General features: G+C 36.3%; 1 protein-coding gene across 2 annotated transcripts in view; it reads left to right on the top strand.

Annotated features, from left to right (window-relative positions):
• Positions 1–644: 644 nt before the first annotated feature.
• Positions 645–16,552, top strand: part of per3 (period circadian clock 3) — a 31,143-nt gene continuing 15,235 nt past the window's right edge. For both annotated transcript variants that reach the window (XM_022682290.2, XM_022682289.2), the window contains exons 1-10: positions 645–788; positions 7,892–8,448; positions 10,772–10,852; positions 11,017–11,174; positions 13,629–13,747; positions 14,882–15,083; positions 15,481–15,532; positions 15,732–15,874; positions 16,124–16,202; positions 16,330–16,436. In XM_022682290.2, the coding sequence (XP_022538011.2) occupies positions 8,072–8,448; positions 10,772–10,852; positions 11,017–11,174; positions 13,629–13,747; positions 14,882–15,083; positions 15,481–15,532; positions 15,732–15,874; positions 16,124–16,202; positions 16,330–16,436 (1,318 nt within the window). In that variant the 5' untranslated portion in view covers positions 645–788; positions 7,892–8,071. The remainder of the gene's footprint in view (positions 789–7,891; positions 8,449–10,771; positions 10,853–11,016; positions 11,175–13,628; positions 13,748–14,881; positions 15,084–15,480; positions 15,533–15,731; positions 15,875–16,123; positions 16,203–16,329; positions 16,437–16,552) is intronic.

The following is a 16,552-nucleotide window of genomic DNA, read 5'->3' as shown; positions in this document are numbered from 1 at the left end:
TAACCTAAGCTCTCTGTGTATTACTCCGCCACATACAGGTAACCTAGCAACGATGCAGCGCTTACAAGCCAAACGGTGCAGCTACATACAGAGTAGCAATGGAACTATTTTAACTCGCAGAGTGTTTATTACTAAACAGATCATATTTTCTCATCCTTCTTAACTCAAAATATTTCAGTAAACAGCAATAATGAAAATGTGGTATAAATAATTTCTTTATTTTTCCAAATGAAATAGCTGTTAGGTGATTAAGTTAAGTTATGCTTGTAGATCATTTTCCATGCTTGTGAATAAAAGCTAATTTAATTGGGCCTCTTTATCTACTTTTTCACTTTTCTTCTCTGGGCGTAACGACGTCATGACACACTGGTTGGGGCTTTAAGGTCCTCACACACGGGTCCAACCAATCGCAGCTGCAGCTCGTGCAGCCAATCCGACGCGAGCTTCAGCGTCCGTCGCAACCCGCAGTGTTTTTACTGCGTTGTGTAACATGGATATACACGTGAGGCTGCGAGGCTGCCCAGTGGTGCTCGCCCCGCCCAGGACCACGCCCGAGACCACGCCCATTCGCTTCGTCGCATCCAGTCTCAGCTAGCCTGGGCGGGGATTTTTGTCCAATAGGCGTGGGATGGGCGTGGTTTCTGTCACGTTGCAGGGGTGCGTCAGAGCCCAGGGTCTGAGCGGCGCGTGGGCTCTCCAACGGAATTGGAACGAGAAATTCAAAATTTAAATAAAAATAACGAATTTTAAAGACTAACGGTCAAGCGGAGCGCGTGGACTAACGGACGGTGAGCTGAAATATCGCTCTTATTGTTTCTTTACGGTTTTTGTAAAGACAAAACAGCGTTTAATGGCTTAACTGCGAACCATTGGTTGGGCTTTACCTCCACTCAGTTGAGTCTGTGCTTCAGGTAATGTTTGATATGTTTTTTGACGTGAATTTAGAGACTTTTGCAAGATATCTAGCATCAACTAATTATCGCTCTTTTCGTTAACTAATTGACTTCACGTTAATTTTGAGGACTTCTACGGCTTGGCTCTGCAAGCTAAGCTAAGCGAAGGTAGGCTAACATAAGCCTCCCAAAACATTCAAGCTAACCTAGCGTTAGCTAACAAGCTAGATAACGCCAGTTCTTTGTTTAACCTATTTATTGCAATGACAACATTCTCAGATATTGCTAAGCTAGCTAGCTAAGGCTCTAAAATGTTACTGAGCAAGTGCTTTTCCACCTAATATTGACAGAATATAGGGATATGTGTCTTAGTGAAGTGTGTGTACTGTCATATGATTGGTGTAAACGGTCACGTGACCAGAGTTGTTTAAACCCTAGTTGTACCATCATGTAGGTTACATTGTACAGTAAATGACTGCACCAAGCATATAGGAAGTTAAGTAAAGCATGTTAACATAAAGATATGGCAACGTTCCTTGGTTCACATGATCTTTAACGTGTCTAGTAATAATATTAACAGCCTATCCAAAAATAAAAATAAGTCTTCACCTGGTTTTAAGTAAGTAAATGATGTGGGGTTGATGCTGCAGTTGGTCTGCAGGTTTAGGTTCAGCAACAGTATGTGCTGAAAGAATGAGATCAGCTGACTACCTGAATATACTGAATATAGACCAGGTCATTCCATCAGTGGAATATGCAAAAAATGCAAAAACAGTGTGAAATGAAATAAGCTGTTTAATTTAGTCCTGTTTATATATTTTTTATAAAGGGGCAGTATAAGAAGGCTCTCTCTCTCTCATTTTCTCACTGTGTGTGATCTAGATCTGTTCATTTTCCACAAGCTGCGCTAACAATACATTTCATTTGCACACACACTCTTACCCCACTTACCCCAGAAAATGGAAAGCACTAAAAACCCTACTACCTCACTGGACTCTATTGCACACTGTGTAATAGAGTAATTACTACCTCACCTGGTCTTTTTTGCACACTGCAAAATTTGCACACTGTCTTGTTATTTATTTATTATTCTTTGTCTGTATGGTGTTGTATTGTCTGTCTGCACTTTTGTACTGTTGCATTATTGTTCTGTCTACACTGTGTTTATGTGCACCATGGTCCTTGGAGGAACGTTGTTTCGTTTCACTGTGTACTCTGTATATAGCTGAAATGACAATAAAAACCACTTTGACTTTGACTTTGACATTGTATAGTACGCATATGAGATTGAGATTGAGTCAACACCACCACCTGATAACAAAGTATACCATTGTAGTTATAGATTTGAACCCTTTGACCGTCATGACTTGCATTACAAGCATGGCTGCATTTTTTACATACTGAGAAATGGTGGCGGGTGATGTCTGTGTAATGCATAGATTTCAACATCATAACCAATCATTCATGAAAGTTTTCTGGATGAGACTAACTGGAGTTTAGACCATCTTTTATGTACTATAATGAACACATTGCAGTGTGTGAATTGACAAAAAATATTTATAATATATTTGCATTAAACTTAATTTAAAAATGTACTAAATCATACTGAACAATATATCATTCGTAGAATGTGGCATCCTGTACAGACAAGAATATTGACTTTGGGCGGCTTTGTCAAGTAAAGAAAACCATTGACCCTGTTTACACCTGGTCACTTCATGTGGATACTGTCTGGTTGGATTGTAAACTATATATATATATATATATATATATGCTTATTTATATATATATATATATATATATATATATATATATATATATATATATATATATATATATATATATATGCTTATTTATATATATATATATATATATATATATATATATATATATATATATATATATATATATATATAAATATAAATAAGCATTGGCATTGCAATGTATGCATGCAAAATAGTCACATTGCAGTATTTGTAGTGTCACATAAGGCAAATTTAATCAAACACACCGGATTTTTATGCTGGATATAAAGGGAAATTTGCACTTTAGTAATAAATGTCAAAAACAAAATCAGTTGAAAATCCATGTTTTTTTGTTTGTTTGTTTTATTGCAATATATATTGCAAAGCAGCCAAATATAAAGTGTTTTTTCCCAATATTGTGCTGCATATTGTTCTATCTGGATTCCTGATAAGGTTTTAAACACATGGGTTTACACTTGTTAGTCAAATGCATTTCCAGTTATTATTTACACTAAAATCTGATTGCTTTGTGGTACAAAATATGTTAGGTTGCTTGTTGTGTCACAATTGTCGCTGGCGTTTTGGTTAAACTGGAAAGGGTTTTGGATGTTTAATGGGTCTTGGACCCTGTTTACACCTGGTCATAGGTCATGCATCATAAATATCAGGATTTTAACTGGACAATACATGCACACTGCATTTATATATCTAGGTGGTCCGAACCACATTTGAGTCTCGTTTTGTTGCAGTGTAAACACATCCATCTCTCCAAGACATGTTTGAGAGTCAGTGTTTGCAAGTGCAACAAAACACCAGTAATTGCCACACATTTTGTCCCACAGAGCACTTGAATTTCAGTCCAGTCTAATTAGAAACACATTTAACTATCGAGTGTAAATGCATGCTAAAATCCTGAAGTGAACTGGTGTAAAATAACGGGTCACCAGTCTTATCCATATCCAGAACCGGTGTAGCTTCAGGTTTTTATTCCAGCCAGCAGAGGCACACCCTATAATGATAACCACTTGTTTAAAGACTGAGACGAGCTGATTGATTAAGTAGAATCAGGTGTGCTTCTGCTTTAATGGAATGAAAACCTGCATCAACTCCAGCCCATTGTGGATAAGATTGGAGACACATGGTGTAAACAATAAGCAATTTTGGAGAGCCAGATGTGTTTATACTGCTTTAATATAATCAAATGCATTTCAGACCACCTAATGGGGTCTAAGTGATTTGATTGTATCTGTTTCAAATTTGCTTTGGGTTTTACGCCTGCATTTTTTTGTGCCTTGGTTGTTTCCAGTATAAACCTGATACTCATGATGCATTAAGTGACCAGGAGTACATGGGGTCTGTAAGACAGTTCTGTGTCAGGATAATATAGTAAATGTCGCTTGTTTGACAAAATACTAGTTACTGAACAATCTACTGACTATATTGAGGATTTTAAACAGTACAAAGAGTTCCAAAGGAAACCTGATAATTAAAAAAATGTTACCAATTGAAATATGGATATCCAACAGCGTTGTAGCACATTATATTGTTTGCACTCCCATAATGTACGGTATCATCACATACTACTATTTGAAACTCTTGTATTTCATAAGAAGAGAAAATGTCCATGTTAGAGTGTTTCTGTGTGAACGAACCTGTGCCTGTTGCTACATTGCTTAGCAACTGCAAGAAGAGCCATGATGTTTTTCACTCCCAATAAGACACCATGGACATACACAGCACATGGCTCATCTGGCATTCAAATGTGAATTGCAGTGGCAGTGATCCTTTCTACACTACAAATAGAAGAGCCACCCAGGCTGTTATATTTTCCACCCTCCTTTCTGATTCTCAATAACAGAGTGGCATATGTCAGTTTCTGTGATTAGTCTTTTTATGATGAGCAAAAAAGGGAGATATACCGATAGTGTTATCTGTAAATCTCCTGCTGATCCTATATTGATAGTAACAGATTGATACTGCCAGATAGCAGTCCATAAAAGGTGAATGTTTATTACCTTACCAAAGGTAGAATTTAATTATAGTATGGTCAGAGACTCAGACTCAGAAGTGGATAGTGATCTTTTTTCATTTTATGTCAAAATGAGAACTGAATTGCTTTGATTTTTGATTACGAGAAGTGTCTGTCACTATGTGTAACTATCACTATCGCATACAGTGTAAAACCCTTAATTGCTTGCTAGAAATGTCTTTTTCTGAACAAAATGCAGTGTGACCACACAGCTTACACTAAAATTAGCTGCTGTTGTTTGCCTGGGGTCGTCCTGGCTTGTGGCTGTGGTTTCCCTGGTGGTTGCTAGGATGTTGTTGGGTGGTGAATGTGATATTTTAGACAGTAGTTAGTAGAGATGGGCAATATAACAATATTTTATCATACACAATGCACCTTTCAAAACATAGTAGTTTAATTAGTTGAATTAGTCTAATTAGTCTTGCTTGTGTGCACGGCATTCTGTATGTTTTGAAAAATAGTTACTCTCTGGGACAGAATTTGAATAGTCGATTTTAATTCTCTGCTGCTATATGATAATTTGGTAAAATTATGTTTTTAGCATATTTTTATATATATGCTATTTATATTTATATTTGTATGTATGTGTGCTTGGATTTCAGGTGATTTGCTAGCAGCTTTTAATGGCAGTTGATTACAGGTGTTCCAGGTGGTTGCACAAGGCATCGAAAGTTCAGCTCAAATGAACTCATGCAAATACAGACAAATAATACTATTGTATTACTGTAAAATACTGTTAATAACTTAAAAAATAAATAAATGTGTAAATCCAATCATTACAAATAACTAAACTCAATAAATCATTGCAAAACTTAAGCTTGTTCTGCTTAAAAATATTACATAATAATGACTATTATTATCTAGATGTGTGCTGTTTTAAAGTATTTAAATAAATACTTTACCATTTGGCTAGAAGAAGAGCTATTTTGGCCAATATATTGTTTTAGTTTACAAAATCGCGATACTACATTTTATTAATATTGTAGTAAAGATGTTGGTATCGTGACAACCCTTGTTTCAAGGGTGTTGACAGTGCTGTTCTATAGGGTAAAAAGAACAGGGATGTAGAAACCTTTGCCACAATGTTCTGTCATCAGTTACTATAAGGAAAAAGAAATCTGACTTTCAGTGGTTGTAATGAGTCCTTTATCAAATAATTCAAGCATAATGCTGTTTTTATCACATAAAAAGAGAAATCTTTTTATCTTAAATAAGTATATACACTACCAGTCAAAAGTTTGGAAACATTTTATCAATCAATGCATTTACTTTATTTCTTTATTTAATTTATTTTCTACATTGTAGATCAATATTAAAGACATGAAAACCATTAAAGGACCAATTTGAAAGTACATAGTAAACAAAGAAAAAATGGTCCTCCAAAATCCCCTAATCTAAACCTGATGAACTGAGATGGTGATTTGACGTGATTTAATCGGGATGAGCTGGAGCTTCACAGCGTAAAGAAAAAGCAACAACTATTGTTCAGCACCTCCAGGAACTCCTTCAAGATGCTGAGAAAACTATTCCAGGTGTATTTCCCTCATGAAAACACTGAGATTAAAATACCAAGAATGTGAAGATCTGTCCTCAAAGATAAATGTAGCTTTTTACAATGTAACAATTTACAATTTAAAAAATGATAAAAAGAAAGAAAACAATAAATGAAAAGAGGTGTGTCCAAACTTTTGATTGGTACTGTATATATAATTATCATTAGTACTAAAACGACTATGTACACATATGGAGTCAACGCTACTGTACAACCTCCTGCCTGGAAGAAGGTCAGTGCAAGGTTTTTTGCAGACTAAACTAAACTTTCTAATAATACTTTGTTCCTAGAGCTGATTTGGTTTCCATTCTGAAGCTCACTATTTCAAGGCTTGTCCGAGGCTCCAGGTTCTATAGGTCGTAGCCTTTGTTTAGTGCGCACAGCAGTGGGAGTGAAACAGGCTATCAGCTAACCATGATCTATCAGCACTGAAGAGAGAATACATATATAATGTATTGTTTTGTTGAATAATATTTTTCAGTGCTAGTATAGCAGTATGCCAGTCACGTTTGTTTTCTATTATTTGAGTACTGTGAGTATTTTGGCTACAAATGAGTCAACAATCCAGGTGTTAATAATTCAGTATTATTTTGTCCTTGTTGTGAAGCTATAATAAGAGATCTCTAGGTAGCAGCCTTGCTTCCTGTGAGTCTCTTGCACCTCTGTAAATAGTAAAATCCTGTTATGTAACAGGACTGTGATGACTCTGACTGTTTCCCTGCACATAGATGACCCTGCCAGGCTGTGAAACTGATACGACTGCATCTGCTGTCAGCAACAGCCCTGTTGTTGTTCTGTTCTAAATTCTGAATCATAACTAGAGCTGTTTTTTCGGTTTTAGTCCAGGCTGAGCAATCTGTAGTTGTATGAGAAATCATGGAAAAATATCTGCTACACAAAAACAGCTGTTGTTTTCATATTGATTTTGATAAAAGGCCTATTGTAATTGTGTTTTTGGTATATAGATTAGAACAGTCTATAAGTTACGCATAGCATAGCTTCATTTGTCAGTTTTGTCAGCTTTTAACAATCAATAAACAATTTCTGTTATGATCACAGTGTTGTACCTTTAAATCTACCAATTTTGGAAACATTTTTTTGAGATGTTAGAGCTCTGCGGCGTTGGGGATGCACCAATTTAATTTGAATTATACAGTGAATAATAAGTAAAAAATTATACTAAACAATTATACAAAAAATATATATATATTATTATTCTTATGGGCTGACACCCCATGCTGTGCTGGGGAACTATATGATGGTATTCTGAGCTTTATAACTATCAGAATCATAATAATCTACATACATCATACCAGTTATCGAGATGTTCCCTATCCAACCAGTGCAGTGAACAGTGACCTGTCTTTAACTATCAGTGAGTAATCCAGCTTGGAAAAGCAGTTTGTGAGTAACCTGCTCACACCCTTAATGAGGCTTTCTGTTGTGTTTGTTGGCTTCATGGCCACCAATTCTGTCAAACCTGCTGTTATCATTGTGGTGAACCTGCTTATTTAAAAAGAAGACAGAAATACATTTAGGATGTGCAATTTATACAAGAGTAAAAAAACAGGCTCGATTTTTAGCATTCAGCCTTTGACCAAATGACCTACTTTTCAGTATTATAGGTTCCATAGCAGCATTTTGTAATATTGTTTGCTTTTACTTCTCGCAGATTCCTCAGGAACTTGGCTTAAATGCCTTTTTTTCTCTAGACTGTAAGGAGTGTCCCAACATTAAGAGCTACAGATGGATTTCTTCATAGAGGAACACTGGGGTCTGGTGTAGCAACAAGAGCACAACCCAACATTGACTCAGTGACCATTCGGCGAGTTAGGGGAGGCTGAGAGGGGGCATGCCGAGTGGTGACGGCTGTCAGGATGGAGAAGAGAAAGTCTCTCCTTCTCCAAGGAGAGGAGCTCAGGTGGACCAAACCAGCAGTGAACAACAGCCGGAGGGCAGTGGGAGCAGATCCAGCTCCTCTGGACTACCTTCAGGGGAGGATGAGGAGGCCGAGGAGCATCCAGGTCAGAAGGGAACAGCAGAGACCTCAGCGGTGTGTGAGGAAAGCAGTGGGGAACCTTCTGGAGGAGAGCAGGGGCAGGATGATGTGGAGATGAACAGCGGTCATGACTCCAGCAGTGGAAACGACAGCATAGGAGGATCACGCCGCCATTCGCCAGCGGCCAGTCGGAGCCCTGGGAGCACCACAGGCTCGGGCAGCACCAAAAGGTAAATGTCACTGTGAATGTCTGTAAATGCCCCACTACTCATGTACATTCTGATTCTGAAGTTTAGACTGATATTAACTTATAGTCGCTATGGTACCACTTTAAAGTAAGGCTTCTTTTTAAAGGGTTTATAAGTAGTTTATACAGGAGTTTATTAATGATTATAAATTAAGTTGTAAATACTTTAAAAACATTATTAAGCACTTACAACACATTAATAGAAAGAACAACAGTGATATATATATATATATATATATATATATATATATATATATATATATATATATATATATATTTTGACATATCAAATAAAATAATATTGAATAATTGAAGTTCACAGATAACAGATAAGACAAAGTAAGATCATAAGGCATCTAGTAAGATCTGAGGTTTCACATTATAAACAAATGTGGAATCACTATTTGTCACACAGCAGGCACCTGTTGCCCTTTTTATTTATGTGTTGTAACTGCTTAGTAATAATTTATAACCTAAGTAATAAACTCGTTTGTAAACAATTTATCAACCCTTTATAAAGCAGCCTTATTTTAAATTGGTACCATAGTTCTTATTGTAGTTAAATACAGTAAGCCAGTATACTGCATAAAAGATATGCAAAGGTGCATACCCTCAGGACCTATTGGGATTGGATCACAATCTGATCACTCTAACCACATTCAGCGGTGCTCAGAAGCAGATAACACCCACTTTTACACTTTTATTAAAAGTGTTCACAGATCTAACTTAGTGTTATAACCACATCCTTGTTTCAACATCCGTCATCCATTTTTTTTTGCTCCACCCAGCATTTGGGAGCACTGTGTAGTTCTGTAATTGCAGAAGCTAGACCTTTTGTTTCTTTGCACACTTTATTATACTTTATTATTTCAGTGGTGGTTCATTATCAGCACTACAGAGACACTGACACGGTTGTGGTATGTTAGTCCTTTTTAAACAGTGTCACTTCTGTACTGAGAATAGTCCACCTGTCGGCAGTGTCATGTGTGGGCATGTGGATGACCAACACAAACTGTGCATAAATCTAAAATCTGGCTATGTAGACGTGTCTAATAAAGTAGATCCTAAATGAACACAGTGTTTAAAAACTCCAGCAGATCTATTTATACCAGCAGCACAAAATATATATACTCAGAGGAGCTGAAACAATAGAGAATACGTGTAGAAACAAAGTGGTCGCAGTGTTATCGGTGTAAAAAGCATGCGTTTCTTGCAATCAGATTCTGTAGAAATACATCTACTGACAAATCTGTCAAAAAAACATTAATATGATTAGTCATTACTATGGATCTTGGCTTTTCTCATCCTCTTGCTCTCGCTTTCTTGTGTGTTTTATCTTTTATATCTTATTTACTGGTAGATGAGAGCAGTATTGCAGAGTTCACTTCCTTGCGGTTTAAGTAATCTGCCTCGTTTTCTGATAGAGCCGTTTACAAAAACAACCTGAGCTAAACTTCACAGTCCCCTGAAACAGGACATTTTTGATTTCCTGTTGTTTACAGGATGTTAAACTGAAGTAATGTACACACCGGTGTGCTTTTTATGTGGAAAACTAAATGGGGTCATGCTGGGGACACATTTCAATAACAGTTGTAAACAGAATCTGGTTGAAGTATATCCAGAAACTCTCCAGATACAAAACAGACCTGACCTCAGAGAAGGTAATAAGTTAGCCAGTGACTCTGCCTTTTTTTTTTTTTTTTTTTTTTTTTTTTTTAACTTTACTTTAATTTTACTTTACTTTAATCACAATAGCCAAATTTGTCAAAAAAATATACATTTCCAGTGTAAAATAATAGTACCTATTTATTATTTTGTTGCCGAAGTGGTGATTTGCATTTTGAAACATGTTTTATTAAAATGATTTAAAAAATTAAATTATGCATGATTTAATGTGGTTCAGCACAGGGATCTTCTCAACAATAGATTTTTCAATACTTACTGAAAATATGTCTTTTGTTGACATGTTCCACTTTTATATTCAACCATATAAACAACACAACATGTCTTTTATATATATATATATATATATATATATATATATATATATATATATATATATATACTGTGTTCTATTTTGTATAAACTAATGTTTTATTCACAAATTAATATAGAATTCCTATAAAAAAAGCCAATACTGTAATAAAAAGCTAAAACACTAGCCACGGTACAGTGATACAGTATGATACACTATATAAGCAGAAGTATTGGAACACATGCTTGTTTATAGTTTTTTTACATGCATAATATACCCTGTATATAGAGTTTTAAGCTTTTGTTTAAGCTTTCTTTTTGTCTCCTCTAAGTATGAAGTCTGCGACAGGATCATCATCCAGCAGCTTCCACAGTGCAGGCTCTGGCCATAACAGACACCACACAGGCTGCGGGTAAGCTCAGTAAAACACGTTACTATACAGTAATATTACTGTGGTGTTTATACGGCTGATGAGACTTGCATTAGATTTTTGCTTTTTGTTTCCAGTTGTCTAGCAATACAGTAGTTATCATTAATTGTGTTTGATAATCTATATAATGTGTGTATGTGTTGAAGTGAGCAGACAGATCAAGAAAGAGAGCATGCCCACCGGGAGATGATGCAGACGGTGCACGAGATGAAGAAGAGGCTGCCGTCTGAGAAGAGAAGCCGCAGCAAGGCCAGCACTGTGGAGGCCCTCAACTATGCTCTCAAATGCGTGAAACAAGTTCAAGGTACACGGATGCGTTATGCTTGACTAGAGAAGAAGGGAAATTAAAAAAGAGTTCAGAGTGTGAACTCATGTTGAATTCATGTTTTAATAGTGAAACCAGGTGTTTTGCAAGGTTGTCAAATACAGCTGTGGCTGTTTAAATCCATGTGCACTTTGCTTGTCAGAAAGTGTAGCATGTAACACATGATTACTCCATTAATAGTTGAATTTTTTCCTGTAAAGTAATGAAACATACCAGTTCTGCTTAAAATGTGTATAAACATTTCCTAACCTTTTAAAAAAACTCTTTTATTTTGGTAATTTCTGCCTCTGCAGCGCCCTCTTAGGATCAACTGTGCATAGCATAGATCACTGCATTTCTAGTTACTTAGCAACTGACAATGGAGCTGATTATATTGCTCATATAAGCCAGGGATGGGTACAGTGCTGTGAAATTACCATATTTTCTTCTGTAGTTTGTGAATGAATGGCCTGTTTAGGTTCTAAACAACATAAAAAATATATAAAAACAGTTTAACACTATTTTGTGATGTCACAATTAGATTTCCTATCTATTTAGCATCGAGAAATTTAGCTGCACCCATTGTCACTGAGGTACTGAGTGGGTGTTTGAGCCCAGATTTTCTTTTAAAAGAGGTGTAATAAAAAAACAAATAATTAAAAGTAAGTTTGAAAATGATCATTTAAAAATCATTTAAAACACAAGGATGGTTTTATTTTATTTTATGGCTAATCATTGTATATTCAAGAATCATAAGGTCATGTGTATTACTAAATAGAACTCAATGCGTTCATGTAGATTAAGAATAGGCACTTCTCTCCAGAGCAGCTAGAAGGTCAAAAGTTCCTGCCTGGAATAGGAAATCTGATGTATTGATGGTTTATTGTCTCTACAGCTGATAAATAAAACAACTGGAGTGAGATTAATTCCCATTTATAGCCAGCAAAACTAACAACACAAAGCCATGCAAACAGCCCAGAATAAAGTACTGTAAGTACTGTGAGAACGCCTGATGAAAAAAGCAGCATCCTTGCCAGCGTGTCTGTGCACATTGAGATGACGTCAGGGACTGGCTTGTAACTCTCTTTTGGAGCAGAGACGCTGGTTATGTAACAGTCTGAGTGCTGCCGCTGCAGAAAGGGAGGGTGTAGCCTCTCAAAATGGAAGTACACTCTAAATACCCACTCAAAGAACCCTGCAGTGTCCTGCAGTAATTCATGTCACACTTGTCCTCAATGCACTGTAATTTCATCTGGCTGCTTCATGGAAATCATGAATAATTATTTGTGGAGTGCTGTGTTTGTGTGTGGGGGAAGATAGGCTTTATTTAGCTAATAGCTTCCATCGCTTATTGTGAAGTCTCACTCAGGGTGAACTGAGTTTAACAGAATGAAACGATTAAGTCAGTTTTATTTATAAAAAAGATCCAAACAAAATGCACTTAAAGGTTTATACACTGTGGGCAGTATCCCAGATAGGTATTAGTCCTGGTTGGATATTATATTTCCCTTTCAATGGAAAATCTCTATTCGAGACTAAGGCTGTTCCCTGTCTGGGAAACTGCCCAAATATTAGTGTTGTCATTGAAAAACTGTATTCCTATATTTTTTGTCAGAAAGTGGCGCATGTAACACATGATTACTCATGTAATGTAATGCAGTTTTCAGTGCTTTAGTGTTGGCAATGCTTTCAGTTTTATTATATAATATTATGTGACATAAACAAAATTATAATTGTTGCAAATTTATTAAAATATAATTTTATAATAAGCATCTAAACCATTTGATTTTAAATGAAAGGTTTCCTGGTTGCCAGCTGACATTAATCTATGTGATCCGCTTACAAATAATTGACAAAACGAATATCTGTCCATTTTATTCAAGGTCTTAATGATGGGTTGACCAATAGAAAGGTTCTATAATGGCTTGGAATTAAGTTTTTACATTGACTTTAGGAATTTTAGGAAATGTTGGCGATTTTGAGCAGGTTTTTGATTGGCATTAATGATATGGACAAAAGTATTGAGACCCCTGGTCTTTCTTTTTTTTTTTTTTCAATATCAAGGGTTTAAAAATAAGAGTTTAACCTGATTTGTGGAAATACCTGTCTCTTCTACAGAATTGCACTTAATACCCCCCCCCCCCGACTTACTAACCCCGACTCTTCGGGACTGCTTTAAAGTGGAGCTTTCTTGGGAGCTGTGAAGTAAAATCTTAAATCTTAATTCTAAAAATGACTCTTATTACTTAGGATTACACACTTAAGCCTGTAATAATTTTGTAATTCATAATTTTCGTAAACTCTGAAAGGTTATGTAATAATGTTGCATCTTACAGTTCTGGCATTTGTTGTTGTAAGCCTGTAATCTGACTCAGACTGACAGAGTACTGCTGTGTGGCTTCTGTCTCGAGCTTACCCTACACTTTTTCCTTCTCTCTGCGGTGCCACCTGTAGCGAACAGCGAGTACTACAAGCTGCTGATGTGTAATGGATTGGAGGAGAGGAAAGATGCCACTGTGTGCACTCTGGGTCAGCTGGAGAGCATCACGTCGGAGCACACTCTCAAAAATACAGTAAGAACATTCTTTTTTAAATTGTGTATAAATTAGTTTAATGTGATTGAACTAAGGTGAATGAGTAAACCTGTCACAACAATAACAATAATAGTATGTTTTGGCAGTGTACTGGCTCAAAAATAATGAATTACAGGGTTTGTACGTTCATGAAAAAAATCTTTGTGTTTCAGTTTATTGATGGAGACTATATTTTAGGCTAAGAAATACATCAGCTCAATAAATTAATATGTAATGTAAATTAATTCTGTAATTTAGCCTTACACAAGGAGCTCTCAGGATCTGACACACATTTTATTATTAAAAATTGTGTGTCACCATTTTATCTGATTCATTTTAGGCCTACTATAATTAATTTTGATTATAGTTTTAGTTGATTTTTGGTTTTATTGTCCATGTCTATACTGATGTTTTAAAAATCGTATGGTCATGAAAATTGGCCTTGAAGGCATAGAAAAGTCATAAAAAATCATGAAAATGTATTGGCTAAAACGTGTAAGAACCCTGGAATTATATAAGATTAATATAAATGATATATAAATGATGAGCGATAACTGACATTTTAAGACCACCTGCCAGCTCAACACTGAGGAACCCTGAGTGTTCCGGTAAGACAGGGTGATATCAGCTAGCGGTTCATCCCCTGTAGCTTGTTTTAACACAAGCACACACACTACAGTCCGATATACTTGCCTCTGAACAATGAAAGGACTAGCGCTGCAGTAAGTGGCTAATGCTAATGCTGCTCCAGCCTTAGTGCTGGAGAAACTTCACTGAAACTCCTGTATAACTCTGTACTTCAGCGGAGTGGCTTTACTGCTCCTTACAACCTGAGCGGTAGAATTCATACATAAGGCACACTGGATTATAAAAGATTTTAAGTGTGCAACAAGTTAGTATTGTATTTACTGTGACAGGTCTACATATAAGCTTGAATTTCATCTACATATAAATAAAAAAATTGTATTTTCTGATTTATATGTAAGGCAGAAATTGTAAATAAATGCTGGCAAATTTCAAGTAAAGAATTTGACACTATTATCAAATTATGGAAAAAAAACATTAAGAACCGTGTGCTTTATTCATTTGGGCCTAAATTTGAGCGTTTTTTTGATCTGTCTCTTCTCTTCTCAGGATACGTTTGTCATCGTGTTCTCTCTGGGCACTGGCCGGGTGGTCTACGCGTCAGAGCAGGCCTCCAGTGTCCTGAATTGCAAGCGCAAGTTTCTGGACTCAGCTAAATTTGTGGAGCTGCTGTTCCACCAGGATGTCAACGTGTTCTATTCTCACACAGCCCAGCCGCACCTGCCTCCCTGGAATGTCGGCCCAGACAGTGGTGAGTGGAACAAGAGGAACCTTTATTTTTTTTCTGGACATTTTACTGTTTTCTTGTTTTGTGTAGATTTGAGTATGGCAGACATTTACTATTGGGTTGCTCAATTTTAACATTCTAATAATTGGCAGTTGCTGTCAGAGTCAGCTATCAATAGTTATCATACTGTGTGGGTTTGCTTAAAACCGATATTTGACAAAAAAATTCAACAGAACAGAGTATCCCAATTTAGTAGCCAGTTTATTGAGAAATAATTATTAACTATAAATAAATTATGTTCAAAGGAACTTTACCTTAAGTGCAGCTTTCTTGTTTCTTTATTTTCGGATTTTTTTATTTATTTCACATTTCATTGTGGTAATGAATGAAACTTATGTTGCTCTCTCTTTTTTTCATGTAGCTGCAGTACTATTTGAATGTGCCCAAGTGAAGTCCTTCTTCTGTAGAATCAGGTCAGTGTCCAAATGAACATACCTGCTTTTTATCTTTACAGTCTACACCCTTAACAAACAGTATGACTCCACCACATACATCATAAAAACTAAACATAAAGAACCACTGAAAGCTTAGAAGTTTTAGAGAATTGAATTTATAATGACATATCTGCTCTTTTTAATGTAAATTGTTCTTTGTGTGTGTGTGTTATTTCAGAGGGGGGAAGGATCGTGATGGGGAGATGCGCTACAACCCTTTTCGCATCACACCGTACCTGCTGAAAGTACAGGTGGTGAGTGGGGAGGAGGAACAGCCTTGTTGCTTGGCTTTGGTTGAACGCATCATCTCAGGATACGAGGGTACGGCTCCTTTATCCTTTACCTTGAGCTCCTCCCACTAAGTTAATGAAGTTTAAGAGACAAGGTTATTTTTCAGTAAAGGCTGCACTATTTAGTAACACCTATGAATTGTTTGGTATGTAGTTTTACTTGCAGGCCCAGTGTTGTGTGCAGTTTAGTTAATGAGGTAAAGATTATTATTTTTTGTTTGTTTAATATATATATTTTTTTGTTTAAGTCTTTTTTTTTTCTTATTTCCGTCCATTTCAGCCCCACGTATTCCTACAGACAAGCGTATCTTCACTACCACTCACTCGCCAGGTTGTGTCTTCTTAGAAGTAGATGACCGGTGAGTACTTAATGACACAGTAAATTATCATAAACAAATGTTCCTTTGAAAGCTGAAGCAATCATTATTATAATATTATTATAAACAATATTATCTTTATTGTGTGTCTGTGTGTGTATCTGGGCAGTGCTGTGCCTTTGCTTGGCTACCTCCCTCAGGACCTGATAGGCACATCTCTGCTAACCTGCATCCACGCTGAGGACCGCATGCTCATGCTGGCCATGCACCGCAAAAGTATGTAGTCTTTAGTCTAATCTTCATTTCCTTCCATTTCTACCTGATCTTAGGGAAAAAGGGGGCACATTTCATCTGCTAAAGCCCTTTGTCCTAGTTTCTAAAACCCAGACAAA

The sequence above is a fragment of the Astyanax mexicanus genome, chromosome 24 (genome assembly GCF_023375975.1).
Source record: "Astyanax mexicanus isolate ESR-SI-001 chromosome 24, AstMex3_surface, whole genome shotgun sequence".
Lineage (NCBI taxonomy): Eukaryota > Metazoa > Chordata > Actinopteri > Characiformes > Acestrorhamphidae > Astyanax > Astyanax mexicanus.
This window is presented reverse-complemented; position numbering and strand designations above follow the sequence as displayed.